Source organism: Symphodus melops, assembly GCF_947650265.1.
Source record: "Symphodus melops genome assembly, chromosome: 2".
Taxonomy (NCBI): domain Eukaryota; kingdom Metazoa; phylum Chordata; class Actinopteri; order Labriformes; family Labridae; genus Symphodus; species Symphodus melops.
Window position 1 is genome coordinate 5,650,935 of NC_136692.1, and position 20,909 is coordinate 5,671,843.

General features: G+C 40.7%; 1 protein-coding gene and 1 long non-coding RNA gene across 2 annotated transcripts; both read left to right on the forward strand.

The window, feature by feature from the left end:
• Positions 1-876: 876 nt before the first annotated feature.
• On the forward strand, positions 877-3,750 carry LOC306820447. Its single transcript, XR_013778669.1, has 2 exons — positions 877-1,098; positions 1,906-3,750. It is a non-coding gene; the product is annotated as an uncharacterized lncRNA (long non-coding RNA).
• A 10,892-nt stretch (positions 3,751-14,642) lies between these two features.
• misp3 (MISP family member 3) lies at positions 14,643-19,671 on the forward strand. Its single transcript, XM_079338324.1, has 3 exons — positions 14,643-16,120; positions 17,009-17,082; positions 18,868-19,671. Exons 1-3 carry the CDS (start codon positions 14,740-14,742, stop codon positions 18,952-18,954), a joined length of 1,542 nt encoding a protein of 513 aa, XP_079194450.1. The 5' UTR covers positions 14,643-14,739; the 3' UTR covers positions 18,955-19,671.
• The last annotated feature ends 1,238 nt before the right edge of the window (positions 19,672-20,909 follow it).

A 20,909-nucleotide genomic window follows, 5' to 3' on the forward strand; every position in this document is an offset into this window, starting at 1 on the left:
CACCACAATGTTTCTTTAAAGAAAAAAGAAATTTAAAAGAACTGCATCACAATAAACTAGTGATCAGTGATGACACATTACAGACATGTTTTGCCAATTTCATTATTTCCTTTTTTTTTCTCACAATTCGTAGCTCATCCCATTTGTAGTACATCAGTCCGTGCAGACCTGAGAGACACCAGTGTAACTCCCAGTATGATCCAACCAATGGGAAAAAAAGGGCTCTGTATCCTGGACAGGTGTCAGTTCACTTCTTGAGTAAAGTGTCAAAATTCGAAGTGCTCAGTGGCGCCCCCTTGTGTGCACTCTTCTCACTCTGACATCTCTCCATCAATGCATGTCCTCAGGTTGTGTATTTTGGGCTTTTGTGTGTAAGGAGCATGATTCCCAGTAAGAGAGGGTAAACCTGGATTCATCCTCTGGAATTATTAAAGTATAAATCTAACATATAAAATAAAAAGGAGCAATTAACACATCAAATTTTCCATTCAATGACAACTTATTGATTGTCACCATTTAGTGAAGAAATACCATCTAAATCATATAAATCAAACAAAGGTCCCACTTCTTTGGATCACCAACAGACCATAAACCTCACAAGTTTCAATAGATTAGAACGATCATGTGCTTGTTTTGAAATGGGTTTTTTTGTACTGTGTTTTTTTCCCCGTGCTGCTCTTGTGGCTCTTTGTGTTTTCAGAGGCTGGGCGCAGCTTCCTCATGCTAGAGCTCCGGGTGCACACACACACACACACACACACACACACACACACACACACACACACACGCACGCACGCACACACACACACACACACACACACACACCTGCAACTCATTTCCCCCTCATCAGTGGCTTGTTAAAAGCCGTGGTCAAACTCTTCTATGCTGCTGGATAGTTTCTGCTCTTCAGGTGGTTTTGTTGGCTCAACTCTTGTGAATTTCATGTTGTAAGATTGTCTTCACAACTAGTTTGTGAATTTTCCTTGGATTTGTTTGTTTTGTATTTTTTCCCCTTGCCAGGGCCTTTCACCACTGCGCTCCAGTGCCTCAACTACACCTCCCAGCCTCTCTCCATCTGCTTTACCTCACCCGGCCACAGTATATAAGAGCCTTCAGTGCTTTATTTCAATGTTTGTGTAATAAATCACCTTCTCCCCTTTACTTCTCTCTGTCGGCCCTGCTGTTGAGTCCAGTTTAAGACAACTGATTTGGAAATCGTAACAGATCCAGAGCGAAAAAATCAACAGCCCCCAGCGTAGCATGGTGTCTCGTTTCATCATTACAAGAACTGCATCAGACTTTTTTTTTTGGAAGTTTCTGCAACATTTGTTCTTGTTTGTTGTTATACTTTCTGTTTGCCTCTATCGCTTTCTCGCTGCATCTCATGTGTCCCGATTTCCACGCCCAACACAGTCTCCAGTGTGTATTGCTTATGGCGGATAGATGTCGGGTCTCTTTAAATGAATATAACAGAGTGAACTGTCTATCTTTTTACTCCACTCATTCTTGTATTTATTCACATTGTGTTAGGTAACATGATTTTTTTTAAGTGTGCGTGTGCATTAAATGTGACGACCATAAGGGAAAGTAATTGTACACATTTTGATTGAATGATAACTTTACTCTCCCACTTTATTTGAAGAACCTCATGTGACTACATCCAGCCAAAGTAAACAATGAGCAGCCCACAATGTGACATCATGTCTCATTTCACAATCACGCACTCCAAAGGGCGATATGAGAGTAACACTTTAGAACCGGGCGTTTTCTAACCAACTAAGTGAAGCCTCTATCAAGGGCCTTCAGACTCCAGCTGATATTCATCCCGAATACAAGACAACACACGCACACGGGCATGTTTGCTCTGTCTGTAATCGCTCTTCTCTGTTTGATGTCTGTGAGCAGGTCAGCTCCTCCGCTCTGCGAGGACCTGCTCCGGCCTCTGGAGGAGCTGGATCCTGCACGTTTGGAGGGACGATGGGCTTTAGTTGCTGGCAGTATGAAGGATCCTATATTCGTGAACTCCCTGAAAGAAAAAGACAGTGTGGCTATCGACTTCTACAACTCCTCATACACCCAAGCAAACCCATATAAAGGCCTGTGTCGGTATGATACTCGAAAAGTCTCCAAAGAAAGGAACCTCCTGAAGTTACAGATTTTGGATATTACCATGACGGCGACCTTTTTCAACACATCGTGTCCAGACTGTGTTGTGATGACAATGAACGTGACGTCACCTCATTACAACACAATGAACTTCTACCTGATGAGCAGGAGGAGGGAGGTGGGCCAGGAGGAGCTGGAGGAGTTCAGAGCTCAGGTGGAGTGTATGAAGATGCCTCCACCTCTCGTGATGGATCCCACCAAGGAGCTCTGTCCAGAGCAGACAGCTGGCGTACCAGCTGAGGAGCAAAGAGAGGGACATGAGGCTTGAGAGAGTGTGTGTGAAATAACAAATGATTTTAGAAGACACAACTTAGTTTTTGTGTTGATTTCAACTGTTTAAATATATCTTAGGTAACAGATACAACTCTGTTCAGATTACGGGAAAATATTTTAAATTGTTAATACAGAATAGATGCAAGCACATTTGTAAGAGTAACAAAAACGTTAACAGTTTCATAAGGAGCCACTGAAGTCCCAAAAAGCTCAAATTAGAGTTGTAATAACTTGTAATGTAATATAAATAAAAAACATCTCACTTCCTACTGCTCACCTATAACTCTCTAACTTGCTCAAGCCTCACCGTATCTCACCGACCTCCTCCATTCTAACACCCCGTCCGGTCAGCTGCAGCACTCAGCCACAGGCCTGCTCTCCCACCTCCACACCAAACTGCGCTCCTTTGGTGACAGAAGTTTCAGTGCCTCAGCCATCCACTGTCTCGGACACTTTCCCAGCTGAAATCCACTCTGCTGCATCTCTGCACATCTCCAAAAACCTCCTCCAACATCACCTGTTAACTAAAGCATTCAGCCTCAGTTAACACTTCCCCAGCACCCACTTCTTTTTCCTTCATTTGTTTGTGTTTTGTTATTTTCTCTTCTTTGTTTGTGTTTTATTTCTCTCTTCTTGTCTTCTATTACGACCCTGTTTTGTGCTATTGTTTGTAGGTTTTTTGAAAGGCGCTTTATAAATCCAAGCTATTATTATCATTATCATCATAATCCTATTGTGTGTGCATGTTATTATCTTCTGCACAAAAGATGATTATTTTTTATATCTGCTATATTAATGCTTAAAATGACTTGAAGCTGTGCATGACCAACACACAGTGGACCTTAATCTGTTTTTTCACAATCCAAGAATCCACAGATGGAGAAAGGACTCTGTCCTCTGGCATGGATGGGACAGTGTCGCAAAACTGTACATTTCAGATCCAATTAAATATTGACACAATGTTTGTTCCAACAGAGAGTAAATATTCTGACCCGTCACTGCTTTCAAATAAGAGCTGATCATATCAATTTTGACATTAAAACATGAAATCAAATTATGTTATAAACGTGAAGCAGTTTAGTTCTGTTCAAGTAACACGTTCTATCTAAATCCCGGCATTAGCTCCAGACTGTGCACAGAATATTGTTTTATTTTCACACTCACATAATCAGGGGTATGGTTGCTTTTACATATTGCTAATTGCTTCTCAAATTTTATTTTATGAAAGTACTTGTTAGTTTAGCCTTGTTTATTCTCTTTGCACCAATACACCTGTAAATGTTCTTGGCAATAAAATTAATTTTGATACAACATTGGATTTTCAGCTTTAATGGAAATACTTCATTTTCACCTGTGCATTTTGTTTTACTTATTTGTGATTTGGCTCCTTTTAGCTGGTGTACACAGCACAAATGAGTAACAAAGAGTCATTAATCTTTTGAATGCTTTTCAAAGTGGGGTTCTGACAGTCTGGGGGTCACCTGGCAGGCACTTTTTAATTTTATTTTATTGCCTTTAATTTTTTGTTGTTTTGTCTTGTCGCAAACTGTTGTCTTTGATTTCTCTTGTAATATTAAAAAAAAACTAAATAAAATGTACATTTAAAAAAAAAGCTGAAACAGAAAGGCACATACCAATACAAGACAACACAACACATATGCACATAACCAATGTTGCACAAGAAATGCAAAAACCCAACAAGAGAGAGAAAGGTATCAAAGGTAAGAACAAATAAAAACATATAGGAACACCGTCACACTTTTGCACACAGCCTGACAAAACATCAGTCTGGATCTGATTTGATTGACAGTTTTTGCCCATCACCTTCATGGCAGTCTGCACCAGACGAGCAAGCTTCGATTTAAACTGAACAGAACATGCTAAGCTTGCTCGTCAGGTGCCGTGGAGGTGATGGCGAGGATGGTGCTTCTTGTTTATATGCATCGGCCAACATGCCTCTTTGGTTTGATTGGTGACTCTCACTACCCGGCGGCGTGTTTGTGAGAGTGACTGGTTGTTTGTCTCTCCATGTCAGCACTGTGATTGACACATGACTTGTTCAGGGTGTACCGGACCTCTGGCCCAGTGACAGCTGGCATCAGCTCCAATCAAATGTTGTGTTTAAAGTCCTTCATAGGCATTAGAAAGACTCCCCTTGCTATAAGTATTTAATTATTGACTAGCTTAATATAACATTAGGGAGAAGTAAATAGAAAAATGCAATGGATTAGATGTTCTCAGTGTGCACACAGTGTTGGCCAAAAGAAGTTCCAGAGAACTCAAATATTGAATACTTGGAAAACACAGAGTAAACAGGTGAAAAGAGGACTCTGCGCTCTGTAGTTTTGTGAATTGTGAAACAAGAAATGTTTCTGTAACAACTTAATAAACACAGCCAGAACTCGTCTCTGCCTGCAGTATCTGTGTAACCCAGCAGTGTGACAGACAGACTGATCCCAGTGAGTACCTTCAGAGAATACATCATGTATTTTGCTGTGTGTGCCATCGCTCTCCTCTGCTTGGTGTCTGTGAGCTGTTCAGCTCCTCTGAGCTGCGATGACCTGGTCCGGCCTCTGGATCAAGTGGACCTTCATCATTTGGAGGGCGGGTGGGCTTTGGTTGCAGGCAGTCTGATGGATCCTGTTTACGTTGAGAGGTACAAAACTAGACTCAGCGCAGTGCTGAAGTTCTCCAATGCCAGCGATACCTCCAGTATTTTAATGGATCGTCTGTTTCGTTTCGAAGACGGATGTAAATATTTTGCCTCCAACTTCACACTGGAGGGCAGCAGCTACACCTCCCGGCGCTCGAACTTGACCGTTACCTTCATGTACACGTCCTGTCCGGACTGCCTGCTGATGCGCTTCGTCGATTCAGGAAAACTCCGCAACATCTACCTGTTCAGTAGGAGGAGAGAGATCGAGCAGACAGAGATGGAGGAGTTCAGGGCTCAGTCAGAGTGTGTGAAAAGTCTTCCACCTGTGATGATGGATCCCACCAAAGAACTGTGTCCAGACCGGCCCGCCGACCAACCAGCAGCTGAAAGTCAGGCCTAAGGACTGTAGCGAAGGATACATGCTCCCATGAGATTATTATAAAATATCATTTGCTGCCTTGTGAGAATAAACAAATGTTAAGGAAATACTTTAATTATTGAGTTTGGTTCATAACAATGAAGACAAGTTTGAAGTTTAATGGAATGTATCCTATAAATTTAATTTGTATTTGTTCTGCACATGTCAAAACACATGATGTTCACAGAAAATGATCCATAATTTGATCCCTGTTCTGACAGGTGCAGGGAGAAGAATAAATCACTTGAGCTTAGAGCTTGTATGTTTTGAACCCCACAATAAAACATGTGAAAAAGAAAGCAAGAATGAGCTTGTGATTTATTTTAACAGGACAATAAACAAACATTGTATTTGAAACCACAACCTTTGATTGCTTTTACTCCAACAAGCATAAGTTTATTTTATTTATTTTTTTATGGGAGATCTCTTTGAATTGACATGAAATGCTTCCAATGCATGCATGCCATTTGAAATATCAGTTGGATTTGCTCAACGGTTTTCAAAAAGGGGCATCAAATGTGTTCCTTCTCTTTTTCTGCAGATAGCATCAACACACACACACTTACAACACCAAATATCACCACCTTCAACATCGTTCAGTAAACCACAGCATTCATTAACAACATTCAGAGGGAGCTAAGCTTTACTGTGTGTTACAACGCAAGATTATTTCCATGACAAACAAGCAAAGGTACAAATGGCAAATAAAGCTCATAACATGCATTTCTGCAGAAATAATCCTGCTCAAGGATTTTTAGTTTGTTCTTTCATAATACAGTACAAAAACTGGCTAAAGACACAGATATGACGATGATCACCTTGCAGATTTTATAAAGACATCTTTATACACTTGTGAAAAATCACGTGTTATCTCCAGACGCCTCACAAAAAGGAGCTAAAAAGACCTTGCTCTTTGTTATTTCATATTTTTAAAGAGCAGGTAAAAAAGGTTCGGAGAGTGAGTATTTATTTCTGGTATATTTGGCAAAAAACTGACAATAAAGATGACTTTGACTTTTGACTTTATCCAGATTAATTTTGTTAGAAAATAATAACAATTTAGAAATTAGTTTTAAAAACCCTCATAAGACGTGTGTTTTCTTTAATTATCCTGTCCCTGGAAATCGAGAATGAACAAAAATTAAAGGGGATTTAGAAAAACAAAAAAATTATTTATTTAAAACTTCAAGTGGATGAACAATTTAATTGAAAACAACCTTCTATCAAACAAATAACAAAACAGATGCCAAATAGACAAATTTAAAGGCATAAAACTCTAATTAACAAGAGAAACCACGACTACACCTTCCCTCCACTCCAAGTAAGTTCAGTTTTTGCTTCCACACGATCGCTGCATGATCCACTGGCATCTGCTCTCCCCTTTGCTTTGTTTGCTACAATAGTTGGCATCAGGTGAGCTTAATCACCAGCTGCAGTAAGGAGATCACCGACCTGCAGAGCGACAGGAGAGGAGGAGAGAGAACATATCTACGTAGACGATAAATAAACCAACAAACACCGCTACTTCATCAAACTTTCCTTCATTACACAATCACAGAGTCCACTTTCTGATAAGCAGGAATGATCCTGCACTGTGTCGAAAGAATGGAATTTTTTTATTTAAAAAGCAATCCAGAGTATAAAACAAGCGATGTCTCCAAACACTGATCTACTCTCGAGGAGAAAACATCTCAGCGACTGCAGATTTAAAGGAGGGTACTAGATCCAAACAGAATCAGTAAAAGATGTTTGCTTTGTTCCTCCTCTTTTTGGTGTCTGTGAGCCACTCAGTTCCGGTCTGTGAGAACTTGATAAAGCCTTTGGAGCTGCTGGAGCCTGGTCATTTGGAGGGAAAATGGGCTTTGGTTGCAGGAAGTATCAACCACTCATCATCCATGGACGCTCTGAGGCTCAGAGACAGCATCACAATGTACTTTGCCAACTCCAGTGAAACATCAACCGTCTCTTATACCCAAATCAACCGCTTTGGGGATCAATGTCGGTCCCTGCTCTACAACGTCTCCTTCGAAGGCAGCACCTTCACCTTCGACGTGGGTAATCGCTTCGACCTCGCAGGGTCTCTCCTCTTTACTTCCTGCCCGGACTGTATCGTGATGCGGTGGATTGTGAGGTCAAAGAGAAGAGTATCTGAGGACTTGTACCTGCTGAGCAGGAGGAAGCAGGTGGAGCAGCTGGAGATGGAGGAGTTCAGGGCTCAGGTCAAGTGTTATCAGATGCCTCCACCTGTTGTGATGGATCCTTCCAAGGAGCTTTGTCCAGAAGAGACCGAGAGCAGACCCACTGTACCAGCAGAAACAGTTTAGATGGTGAAGAATATGGGAGAAGTGAAGGCATGAAGGACTCTTAGAAAGTTCATCAGTATGTGAAATATAAGAGACAGCTATTATATATATAACATATTTAATATTTTTGGATTTGTTATGTATTCTACTAACAGTCTTTACTTTTTCAATACTGCATGATAAGCATGATAATTAAAAACATGGATGCTGCCAATTGCATGATGGGTTTTATTTGTTTAAATGTATCTCTTGGGCAAATATATGAAGTTTGATTTTGTCTTTTAACAGAAAAGTCCTTTAACTTGATGAAAGTATTATGAAATAAATGAATGTATCTATAACAGAGGTGTAAATCTTGATACATTTACTGAATTCATTAAGATGTGTTTGATCATTGACATCAGTCATGTTCAGCAGGGCGTATCCACAGTGTGGCGTGGAGTGACATCCTAGCCCGTATTAAAGTCTCTGTGACTACACGCTTCTTTCAATCAGTCTTGAAAAGGAAAAGATTATATTTTGGTCGAATTCATCTTCAGGTCCTGACAGACACTATTAACTCATGTGCTCTGAAAAAGCAACAAAGAAAAACTGTCTGTAGCAGCTGTAAGCCTGAGAAAACTTTGACCAATGTCTGACATGAGGTACCAATCTGATGAACCAATCACACATCTCCCTCTCTCCCTGCTCCTTCTCTACCCCATGCATGCTCGAGTACACACTCAAAGCATGAGCTGAGTCACACTCCTAAAGCAATGGCGCTTGTGCATATAGGTGAGGGGCGGGGCTTTTGAGGGAGCACAGAGGGGAGGGGGTGGCTGAAGACGGAGCACAGAGGGAATGCTAATTTCAAAATCATGCTAATTTTTTCGAAAATCATCATCCCTGCCTTCAATTGTTCTCAACACCAGAGGTTGCTGCTTGGTTGACATGGCAACCCCTGAACTCTGATTGGCAAACCCAGGGGCCCCCTCATGAACTGAATTATACCCATTGAGAGGTTGTGCAATTTTTTCCAACTACATTGCTGTTTTGCAAAACTCTACAATAGCTTTTGTGGTGTTTAAATAATGCACGTTGGTTGAAGTATTTTTTGTGACTTTTTCAGTGTTAATAAAAAATGAAATATGTGTGACTTATAGGTTGTTACACACACATACAACACATTGCAATGTAAGAATGGAATCATTGTGTAATCTTGGAGAAAGAAATGGTTAACAAATGTTTGAAATGTCTTTTTGTGCAGCCTAGTTTATGCTAGCCCGACATAGGTCAGTGCCTCTGTTGGATCAAACCAGTCACAGAGGTCTGGACATTCCCCTGATGGTAAAAGTCGAAACATTAAATCTCTAATAAAAGCACATGTTGTATTTTTTGTTAAAGATTTAGGTCGAAATAAGAAAGTGCAGTGATATAATCATTCCCTTACCCCTCATGGGACATTCTCCATACACATGCATGTGTCATAATTTTTTTTATCACCATACATTTTCAAACCAAAAACAAAATCCTCCATGACATGTGTTTGTGCATGTACACATGTTCATCCAGGCTCACAGGCATGCACACATAATTAAAAACATTTAATTAGTGAATGTTTTCTAGAGTGAGAGTGGATTGCAAAATGTGGGCGTGCAGAAAGGAGATTTAACTGAGGGTGTTAGTGATCACCCGGAGGAAACACAGGCAGTTTGTTCTGTGCAGAGTACTGTGCTTTTTGTGACCATTAAGTAAAAGAAAAGTAAAGTAAACCGTTTTTTTTTTCCTCAGCTATGTGAGCCAGACATTTGGAGGGCAACTTTAAAGCATATTTCCAACAGGTATGTACAACTGCATAGTTTTGTTCAGTGTAGTTAACTCTGCTTTTGTTGAACATGTTAAGACATTTCAAACAAAAAACAAACCCTGTCAATATAACCACTGTTTCTAAATCTTGTTTTATGCTTAGGTTTTTAACTCTGCCTGATTTTAATTGTCTAACTCTTTACTATAGTTTTTATGGGACTGGAGCACTTTGAGATTTTCTTTTAAATGTAAGGTGCGTTATAAATAAAATGTATTATTATCATTATTAAACAATTATGGGAAAGGGAACGTATTGTGGTTTTTAATCGGAAATTCTTGAACACAACAATTTTATTCAAAGCAAACAAAAGGACTGTAGAAATGCTTCTAAAGAGCAGAGCTGGCAGAGCTTTCCCTGGTGTAACTTTTTTCCACAATGACTAAAGCATATCAAAGCAAGTGACTGTAAAATGTGCACAGAACAATGTCAGCAACTATTAGAGAGCAACAGAATTTATCTAATTAGGGATGAGGTTGGCTGAATTTATTTAAATTCATTTGCATTTTTGACAAATGCCCTCAGATCTAAAAGTACCTCAGGACACCGCTGACCTTAAAAAGGGGGGCGCGTTTATTTGTAAGGGCGGACACAAATGTATTTTTAATGATGATCATGATGTTCCAGTTCTTTTGATATAAAGTGAGCCCCTTTGTAGATAATGAGCAAAACATAAGTCTGTTATGTAATGGGCTTTTAATCTGCAATCTCTCGCAACCCTTCTTACTCAATGAGAGAGTTTTTGGAAATGTATGCAAACTTTCTTCAAAAATGAAACAATAGGCCTACATGTCAAATTAAATATGCGATGCCTTTAGCTTTTGGAAGACATTACAATCACAGTTCAGAGTACATGAGCACACACATCGCTATGTAAATGAGCAGATTGCCTAACGACTGTAGTGCTGAAGGATCATTGTATTAATGATTTAAGCTTGTTTGTTTTCAGCCGGATTTTCACAAGAACGTGTATAAAAAACTGTTTAAGCTGAGATTTTCAAAAGATTTCTTCTGAAAGTGTGAACTGTTACAGCAGTCCCCTTCTCACTGCGACAAAGACTCGTGTTCATGCTCTATTTCACAATAAAACCTGAAGTTGAACACTCAACAAATGAGTGACATATTATGCTACTATTATGAACTGCATGAGGCTGAGGCTGTCAACATGTAATGTATTATACATCATATGTTGACAGAGCTGGACCAAAGTACTATTGTGATATAAACACAGCCTTCTCCTGTTATTCTCTGTGACTTTAAAGGTATAAACTCAATTAGTAAGCTGAGGTTTGGTCTCCTTTTGACTCAGTAATAACTGTGCCAACTATCCCGTTCTCCTCCCCACTCATGTCCCATGAGAAATCAACCAGTCAGGCAGCAGCCAGGATACATTTCATTGAGTCAATAGCACATGCTGAGCCCTCACTAAAGAGCTGCCACAGAATCGGCTAAACCATATAGAGCAGCCATTATAATCATGCTCAGGGTCAGAATCTGCAATGCTGGTACAGTATAGTGACAGTGTCGGAAACAGGCATGTGCATAATTAATTACTACTCACACTCACAACGTATGCTATACTAACAGGTTAGTATGCCACTGTTTGAGCTGTTGTAGGCAGAATGTGGGTTCTCCTTTTCATTATGCAAAATAAGACACATTTATCTGACAATGTATATAATCTCAATATGCTTAATTGATAAGCAGCTAAAACACAATTGTGAACAGAAGAAACATAACATAGAAGAAAACCAGTTACCAGCTACTGTATATAATTGTTGTGAACATTGTGGCCCAAAGCTAAAACAGCAATAACACAACACAACATTTACTTAGCTGATGGAGCTAGGAGTTAGATATTGCACAGGGTGCGCGACATAACCGCAAGGCTATCCAGCACACTGTGTGTGTGTGTGTGTGTGTGTGTGTGTGTGTGTGTGTGTGTGTGTGTGTGTGTGTGTGTGTATTTTAGTCTTTTTCATGCCCTGCAGATTGATATTGTTATAGTGGTTGCAAAAGGGATAAGGGTGAATCTGGACAATAATTAACACTAAATGTAAACCAACCTTCTCCACAGCTGCAGTCTGCCATGGAAAAATAGCCATCATTGACTAATCAGAATCAAGTATGTAACACAGCCATGTAAAGAGACATCACATCAGAGCTCCGTTAAATGTCCTCTCTGTGTGACATCAGAAGAAATCAGTTGCGAATAAGAATACAATACAGTATAAAGCAGTCCATGTGGAGCAAAGTGATGGTGGGCTGTTTGAGAGTGGTTTCACACACCAACTGTTGTTGAATGTAAACAGAGTCTGCCACAGCTCTCATGACGTGCTTCACCTTTACTGTTCTCGTCTCTTTCTGCTGCACCTACATGCTCAACTATAATAATTTCTACAGCACTCCAATCATGTCATGCTGTCAGCCACTACCTGTACATGAAAAGGGAAATATTCTTACTCCTACCATAACTATCTAGCTGTCTACCGAATCTGTCACAATTCATCAGAGACTCGTCATCTGCAGGGCTGTGATCTACATTATTCTTAGTGCTCACAGTGCTGGATTCCAGCCACAGTGGCTTGGCATGAATCAACATTGAGGGAGATGGAAGTCTGACAGAATGCAGTCCCAATTTAAGACAACAGGAGTTTTTTGCATCTTTGTGTTCGTATAAAAGGATTGGAGTCAGGTCAAACTTGAATTGAAAAACAGTTTGCGTCTTTCATCTTAGAGGGGCTGGACTCCTCTTTTCACTGTTCCCTGCTTTATTTCAGATTGATTATTAGTGTGTGTGTGGTACTGAGCCATTTACCAAGCCTGTAAGCTGATAAAAGAAAGGTATGTTCAGCAGAAAACTTCTTACATTGCATAGTGGATTAGAGATGGGCCATTACAGCAAAAGCCAAACACAAAGTCATAAACAGTAATGCAATAACAAGAGCATTTAGTATCTACCTGATACCAGAAGGTCATCATGCTGATCCTCTTAGCTGTTAATACAATAGACCTGATATTTAATTAACTGTCCGAAAAAAATAATTGGTCTTTCCGACTGTTAACAGTCTGTCAACCTTTCTAATCTTTATTGGAGAAACATGATATGTTGTTGGTGTTGCACATGGTCCTTGTCTTTTATCCTGACATTACATGCACATTTGTTGACATAATTAGAGAGAATACTAGATGTTTCCATAGAAACCAGCAAAAAAATAAAAGAATGAGCATTGTTTCTTATTCAATGAGGCGTCAAAAACAAAGGGAAACCTTCTACTTAATTATCATTAAGATAAATCTCAGGCTCCAAGCCAAATTCCTCCACCATTATTGGCAATTCGCCTTGTCAGCTAGTAGCTGTCTTTGAAAGTCAATGTGGCACATTTCCTTTTGTTAGAACTTTTAATTGGGACCATTTAACTTGAGTCGTTCTTACAAACATACTTTTCAAGTCTTCCAAGGCCCCTCTTTTGCATTTGCTTTCTTTGCACAAACCCAAACTTATGAATGTGGATTTTAACTTTCCCCTCTAAGTGCTATTGGATGATCGGGTTATGGATAACATTCTTGCTCCTCCAAGGATCAGGGGTAGGACATATAAAGTTTTCAAACCACTGATCAGGAGTATGGTAGCAAACATCGGGTTAGCACAGGTCTAGACGTAGAATGAGAAAGAAGGAACACATGTCAAAATGAGAAGCTTTTGTTTATTTGGTATTTGTACCCTATAATATTTCAACATTTGCTTTGAAATAACAATGTGATCAAGATGTTGTTTTCCACCAAAGGTTGACCAAGGTTTGGGAACAGAAATGAAAATATAGCACTTAGCATTTCAACACTGTTCCAAAGTAAATGTCACAGTTAAGACAGTTTGATGATTCACTCTCTTGGTTGTGCTATAGGAAGTCTTTTTTATCTGCAACTAAAACATTGGATTTAAAATGTGTGGCTATGTTGGATGTTGAATTCTGTTTATGATTCTGCTGTTTTCCTTTCCCCTCTTTGTTTCTCTACTTTCACTCAGACTGCCCATCAAGAAGTCAAATATTGTGACTACTCCAAAAGGTTATAAAGCAGAAAACTTGTCATCATGGAAACAAAGCCCTTGGCGTGCAAGGAACATGACCCTGTTGACCTGCATGGTGATCAGGTCGATGATTCTGAAGCACAAGGTGAGTTGGGTGTAAATGTAAGTGACAACCTGTCTCTGCAAGACCAAAAGGATCCCAGAGCAGAACCTCAAGATGATTTAGATACCCTGAAGCCTAGAGGGCACAACGAAACTCTGCAAGAGAAGCACATGCTCTCAGGACAGGAGGAAGCTGATGTTACCACACTGGAAAACCAGGAATCAACAGAAATTAGTTTGGACGCGAGGGGTAATCAAGAAATGGCTAAACTGGGGGTTTCCCATTTTTCTCCACCTTTCACTGCTTTAACTAAGGAAGAAGTCTCACTAAAAGCAGGAATTTCCAGCCCAGAGGGAGAGGATGCAAGCTGTGTCAGTGATTCAGGGATTGTTTTAGACACACCAGAACCACCTTTATCTCCCGATAGCCATAATAGTCAAGAACATCAACAGACACCCCCTCTTACTGAGCCAGTTCATAAAAACATAGATTCAACATTAGATAAAAAGACAGATGATACAAATCCAAACTCATCACCAGATGGTTTTGACAACAATAAAGCTGAAAATAATACACCACAGCCTGCAGCTGCTGGAATGAATTCAACCACTCATTATTCTCCTTCTGACAGAAACAACGCAGATGATGTATACACAATAAGCTCTCTGCCTTCTGCTGATGAAAGTGAGGAAGAAAACGATGTGAGCAATAATATCATGTCTTGTCAGAAGCAACCGACGAAACAAGAACTCAAAAATAGGACTCCCCGACAACCAAATTCTGTCAGTCTGTCAGACACAACCTTAAAAATGCTTGCAGTTACCCAAGCCAAACTGCGTGAGGAGCTGTTGGCCCAGATCCGGCGTGAACTTGCCCTCAGGGGAGCAAACCAGGAAGCTGCACAACAGGTGCTCAGCCAGGCCCTTCCACCTTTGTCCACGGTTGCCATGGAGCTGCCCAATAAGGGAGGGGCAGATTGTTCTCAGGGCTCTAGTTATGTTGTAGCTGTGAGAGAAGGGCAGAGCAAGTCAGGGGAAAGAACAGACGGAGAAAATGCTCAAACAGGTGGACAGGAAGAGAAGATAGACGGTGGACTTGATAAGAGCAAAGCAGTTGGAAAGCAGCAGAGAGAAGGACTGCGTTTTTCAAAAGCAGCTCAAACCCGAAAGCCAAAGCCAAAAAGGTTCAGATTTGTGCCTTCTAAACACATCAGGATGGAGAGCGACTCGTGTGACGATAGCCAAAGTGACAGTGGAGTCTCAGCAGACTTCTCCCCATGTAACACATTGGAGGGCAACACCACTGTCTCTCCTGGTGCGACAGCTCCTGCAATCAAAGAGACTCCTATTGAGAGAGAGATCCGGCGGGCTGTAGAGCGTGAGTACAGCCTGAGACGATCCAGAGGGCTTCTGAAGCAACCAACTCTGCCAGAGTATGTAGAGATCCCTGTAAAGAAAACTGTTCTTTTTCAGCCACAAATAACTCAGCCTGAGAAATGTCAAGGAAAAGACAGGCAGTTTGCAGGCAAGGTGATGCAGCATGAAATCCACGAGGAGGTCCAGAGGGAGCAGGATCTGGTCAAGCTTGGGAAAGTTCCAGGTTTCTACCACAAAGGAACAGTCCGCCAGCTGAAGGAGAGAAAAAAGCTATTTGAGGCTTTTCAGGCACCAACTGTCTCAACTTTACCTCTTCCAAGCAGGACAAGGGCCCAGTCCTGGCCTTTCTCTACACCCAATGACATTTCACACCTGGTGAACCAGGAGACATCCACCATAAGACGTGCATATGTAGAGAAGAGCCCAAACCCAGCCAAGGGTGGAGGCTCCACTTCTTTGGCTCCCAGAAAACCGAGATTCTCAGAGGGGACAGGCTCCCAGATCATCATCATAGAAAGTAACCTGAGTGCCGCGGCACAGAATCTCAACCACGTTAAACCAAAGGCAGAGGCCACCACCGCTGTCGACTTTGCAAGGCCCAATATCCCATCACACAGGACAGAAGAACATGGCGAGATTAAAGCGAGTGAGCAGAAGAAAGAGGAGCAAGAAGAGGTGGATTCGACGCCCAAGGAGAACCCCTTTTTCAAGTTACGCTCCTCAACAAATCTGGTTAAAGTGGAGAAGGACATCAGGGAGGCTCAAGAGAGGGAGAAGGAGCTTCTCCAGCAGAGGATGTGTCTGTATGGTGGTGGGGGAGGAGAGGGAGGAGGGAGGCCAGCCAACTTAGAAAGAGGGAATACCAAGTTGACTCGGTCATCCTCACTGAATAGACTTCCTGTAACTGACTCATCAGGTTCATTATCCAGGCCGGTAACTGGACCCCCAGCAGGTGAGTGGAGTCGTGAGTTTTAAGGCTAGAGGCGTTTGTGTTATGTATGTGTGTGTGTGTGTGTGTGTGTGCGTGCGGGGTTTAACAGCGCACAGACAATGAGTTTGTGTGGATGGATGCTAGTGCCTGTGTATGTGTGAAATTTTTATATCTGTGCTGAGATGATGAAAACCTCCTGAAACAGCACAGTGAGCACATTATTTTATTTTTCTCATGGTCAGTGGAAAACCTTCAACAGCTATTCGAAACCAGCATTAGCTGTTATGGGCAATAATTTTGCACCAGAGACCATAAGCTGGCTGACAAGAGAATAAAATTCTCTAACTCCACAATAAATAAAGCTTCTCGTCTGTCATGTTAATTGCAAAACCTTGGCTGAGGAAAAGCCCTGATTCATATCTTAAGACTTAATTTGTTCAGCAAGAGCGCTGCATGTTGAAAAGTGGATTTAAAACGAATTTTTAATCAAGAATTCATGACTGCATACAACCTGTTTTTTACATTTCTCAGTACAAATCCTGTGTAATGGCTAAAGACAATCACAGCAACATTTCAAAGAGTAGTTCCTGTGTCGCTTGCTGAAAGGACATTTTAAATCAATCTCCATGTGATTCCGATTTTACTTTAAAAGAAAAATTGACAAACATGACTCGTGATATTTCATAGAACATGAGTCATGTAACCTTTTCTGTGTTTCTTTGATTTTGGGTCACACTTTTTAATTTCTGTTTCTATCAGGATATTTAATCAAACACACTTCCTGACTAGAATCGAGGAGGCTTTATGTCCACATTTTGGAACAAAATCACAGAAACAGATTTGCCTGAGACTTGCCCTTGTCTTTCTGATTTTGCCCTCAGCCACTCCATTCTTTCTCTTCTCTTTCAGTACGCCAGTCAGTTGGCAAGTTGGGTGTGTGGCCCCCGGCCCAGGCTGAAGAAGGGAAGATTAGCCGCCCAGAGGTGAGTCATGATTGCCAGTATTTCTTTTGCAAGGAAGTTTAAACATTACAACTTTGGCTACTGCTGGCAACAACTTTCTGAAATTAGTGACATAACATGAAAATGGAGGCAAATCAGCCTCTTGAGACTCCCTTGAATGCAGCTAAGAGGATATCAAGTTGCACAATCTTTAAAGCGGTTTTAACCGAGAGTTAATACATGAATTGCAACGCTGCTTTGGGGCTTCAATTAGTCTCTCAGCAGCATGAATATGAACGCATGTTTGAATCTGCACAGATTGTAAAGGGATGAAGAGAGGCTCTTGGGAGAAGGATGTTAGCATCTCTTTTGCGGCGAATGTGGGCCACAAACATCTGATAACATATTGAACACACAGTAAGGAGCTTATCTTTATAGATAACGAGAAGAAGGCAAACAGCCCTGAGACAGAGAGGCCGAGTCTGTAGAGTGGCTTTGTGTGTGAGGATGGTGTGTGCAGTGAACAGCAGAGAAAGTGAAAAGTCAATTGAATATCCCGTTACCTGCATCTCTTTGAAACTGTGCTATCTCTGATTAGAGCCGAGTGCTGCTCCATGGCTTTCGCTCCTTAATTCAGTAAGGCATTACAGGCTGGGTTTTTAAGCTAAGAGTTCAAAATGATGTTGGCAGTCACACCATTTCTCTCCCTTTCCTCTTACTGTCTCACTTGTCTCTCCCTCGCCCACCTTTTTTTTCTCTCTCTCTCTATTTATCTGCTCTCTGCATAGACCTGTTTCCTGATAACAGTTCAAGAATAAATGAATGAAACCAGACACACACTCGGAGTTTAAACACAGTTATAATGTCGGTCTGTTTTGTTACTTACAGGCTGAGAGTGGAACAAAATTAAGGGAATCTGATATATTACTATTCTCAGCCACTAAAGATGCCCGGAGAGCATATTTCAAGTTTAAACAACATATTTGACAAGCCGTTTGCTGCATTTAGAAAACCGCTAATTTTAACAGTTAGCCACTAACTAGATAACTTCTGTGGCAGAAAGGTGATGTAACCATTTTGTAGTGTTATTAATGGTAAAGGCATAAATTCTTAGCTTTAGCATTCTCTATGGGAGTTTACGCTCTGGTTCCATATTCCTGGTTTTATATATATATATGGTCAGACAACAGATAATGTTACCATTCAGCCGCTGCCTACCTAAGTTGCTGAATGCTAATATGACCATTTAGTAATGAATCAGGATAAAAATAAGCTGAATCCATTTTTAGTTGACAAAATTCAAGCTATGGCATTATCTTCAAAGCTAATCTTTTTCTCCCCGTCTTCTCGCTGGCTCAAGAGTTCATCCCTCTGTTCCTTCTTTCTTCTCTTTCTACCAAGTGGGCCTGTTTACACATCTCCAAAGATCAGGGCCCGTATTCAAAAACATTCTGAGAATCCTCTAGAGCTCCAAATTTAGCTTAAAGATCCCTAGCAAGGAGTCTTTGGAGTGATTTCGTAACATTTTCAGAGCAACTGTGAGCAAAGAATGGAAAGACACTTTTATCTTCGTGAAGAGGCGTGGTTGATCCTGGTACTAGGTACAGCATGACACATTTTTTTTCAGAGGGTGTGATTTATTAATCAAAAAAAAGGTAGACAAAAAGTCAGTCATAGGATCTAGTCAGACACTGTGGCATACTTGTCTTCTGGTCCCACACATCTCATGTTTCTTCGTTCAGAATTTTCCTTCTGTTTTACATACTCTTCTCCACGCCCTTTACCTGGCAATAACCACTGAGGCTTCTTCTTCTGTATGAAACCTAGGTCCTCAACAGTCCCAGAAAGAAGACTCCTCTGGTGCAACGCTGGGAGGCTGGCCTGATCAACGGACACAGCCAGGGAGATGACTGAGGATGGAAGAAGGCTAACCGAGACCTGCACTTTTTGAAGTCAACGTGCTGAAAAGATTGTGGGATAAATATAAGAGCTAGCTTTGCCAGGAAAAGTGGGAATAGGCTAGAGAAGGTAGCTGTGATGAAGAGGAGGAAAGAGAGAATGTGAGGCGAGAAAGAGGTCAGGAATTGAGGCTACAAAGGGGGTCAAGAGAATTGGGAACAGGGAAAAGGATTGATGGTGGACCTGAAACCCTGAAGAGCCCTTCAGCAGAGAAGAGAGGAAAAGGAGGAGGAAGGCTACCTATTAGCAGATAAAGCACTTGGCCTGTTTCTGGCACTGGAAAACTGGGAGAGTTATGAATGTAAAAAGGTTAAATAAAATAGTGATAACTCTGCATTTGAAAGCAGATAATAATTCTGATAATAAGAACTGATAATTCTGTTTCACCAACACAGCTACTCCCACAACTGGACTTTGTGGCGAGCAAAAAATGAGGTGCACACTGTTCCTAATGGCAATTTTAGTCAAACAGTTGTCTAAATGTCTAAATAAAATATAATCTGGGAGTGGAACAGTGTGCAGATTTGTTCTGCGGTTAGTACATTTCTTTTCCTGCACTTTTATGCCTTTTTATGCACGCACTAGTTTACTCTGTTTACAGTTGGCGAGCAAACCAAACAGCCTCCTGCCGTCGAGAATAAAAAATACATATATTATTATACACGCTTTGATATAGCAAACAGGCATTGAAATAACTCAGTTTGGTTTTTCAGAGATACAAGCTCAAGACAAAGCTGTGTACAAAACAGCACACTTTTATGCTATGCACACTGAATCTTAGTAATTGGGTAAAAAAACAATCTCAACTATATAACATGTTGTAAAAAGAATAGCGGACGATGCAGTAGCTTCCTTGTCAAACTCAACGGCCCCATGATGCACTGTACATTTTAGACTATCTAATGGCAGAGCTTATGCAAATAAAAGTAACCATACTGTAATGTTTTATATGTGGTGAGATATGATTAAATTAATCAGGCAGCTGTATAAATATGAATGTAAATGCTGTTGATAAATTCTATGTACTGTTCAAAGGTTAAGTTAGCTTGACGATAGCTTATTAAACAGAGCTTAGAAAAGCGTGATTAATGAAGTGCCTTGACTCAGTTTGGTGCAAAGGACTCGCTTACTGTTAGGTTAGTGTTGTGTGTTTACTGTTTGAGTATGCAACAGGCAGTTTGTTAGTATGAAGCTTCAGACACAGCTGAAGTCTTAACTCTATATCAGCACCCATGATATGAACCCTGTCCAATGAGCTGTCTTGGTTGGAATTAACCTTTGTAATAAATCTCAGTTAAGCATCATCACACCTAAGTGCAAAGCCGATATGGCTAAATGAATATTGTCAGACTTGTAATAGATTTCTCATGATTTTTTTTTTGACTTGATGCACATCTTTTATCCTTTGTCTGTACCTGACTGATACACACACACACATCATGTACAATAGAGCGATCTGTTTTTCAACTTCTTCATGTTCCACAGATTCCTATTAAAGTAGGTTGAGCTGATGGCAATAATGGAGCCATGTCGGTCTAGCTTCTCCAGCAGAGCTTGACCTGCTAGCACTAAGACTATGTTTTTTATCCACAAAACAAATGCTCCAGATCCTGTGCAAATACTGATTTCAAAGTTTGTGTTTATTTTGCTCCCTTAAACTGTCAGTGATCATTCAAAAATACATCACCATGGAAACAGTTTTGAAATATGTTGAATTTATTTGAATAAAACAGAATTTCGAGCAAGCCTCTGTACCAGTGTGTGCGCGTGTGCGTGCATGTTTGTTTGTGTAGGTGTGTGTGTGTGTGTGTGTGTGTGTGTGTGTGTGTGTGTGTGTGTGGAGGTTAGCTCAGCAGACCACGCTTTACTGACCTCCCAATCTCCTGTGAATAATTCATCAAGTCATTCTG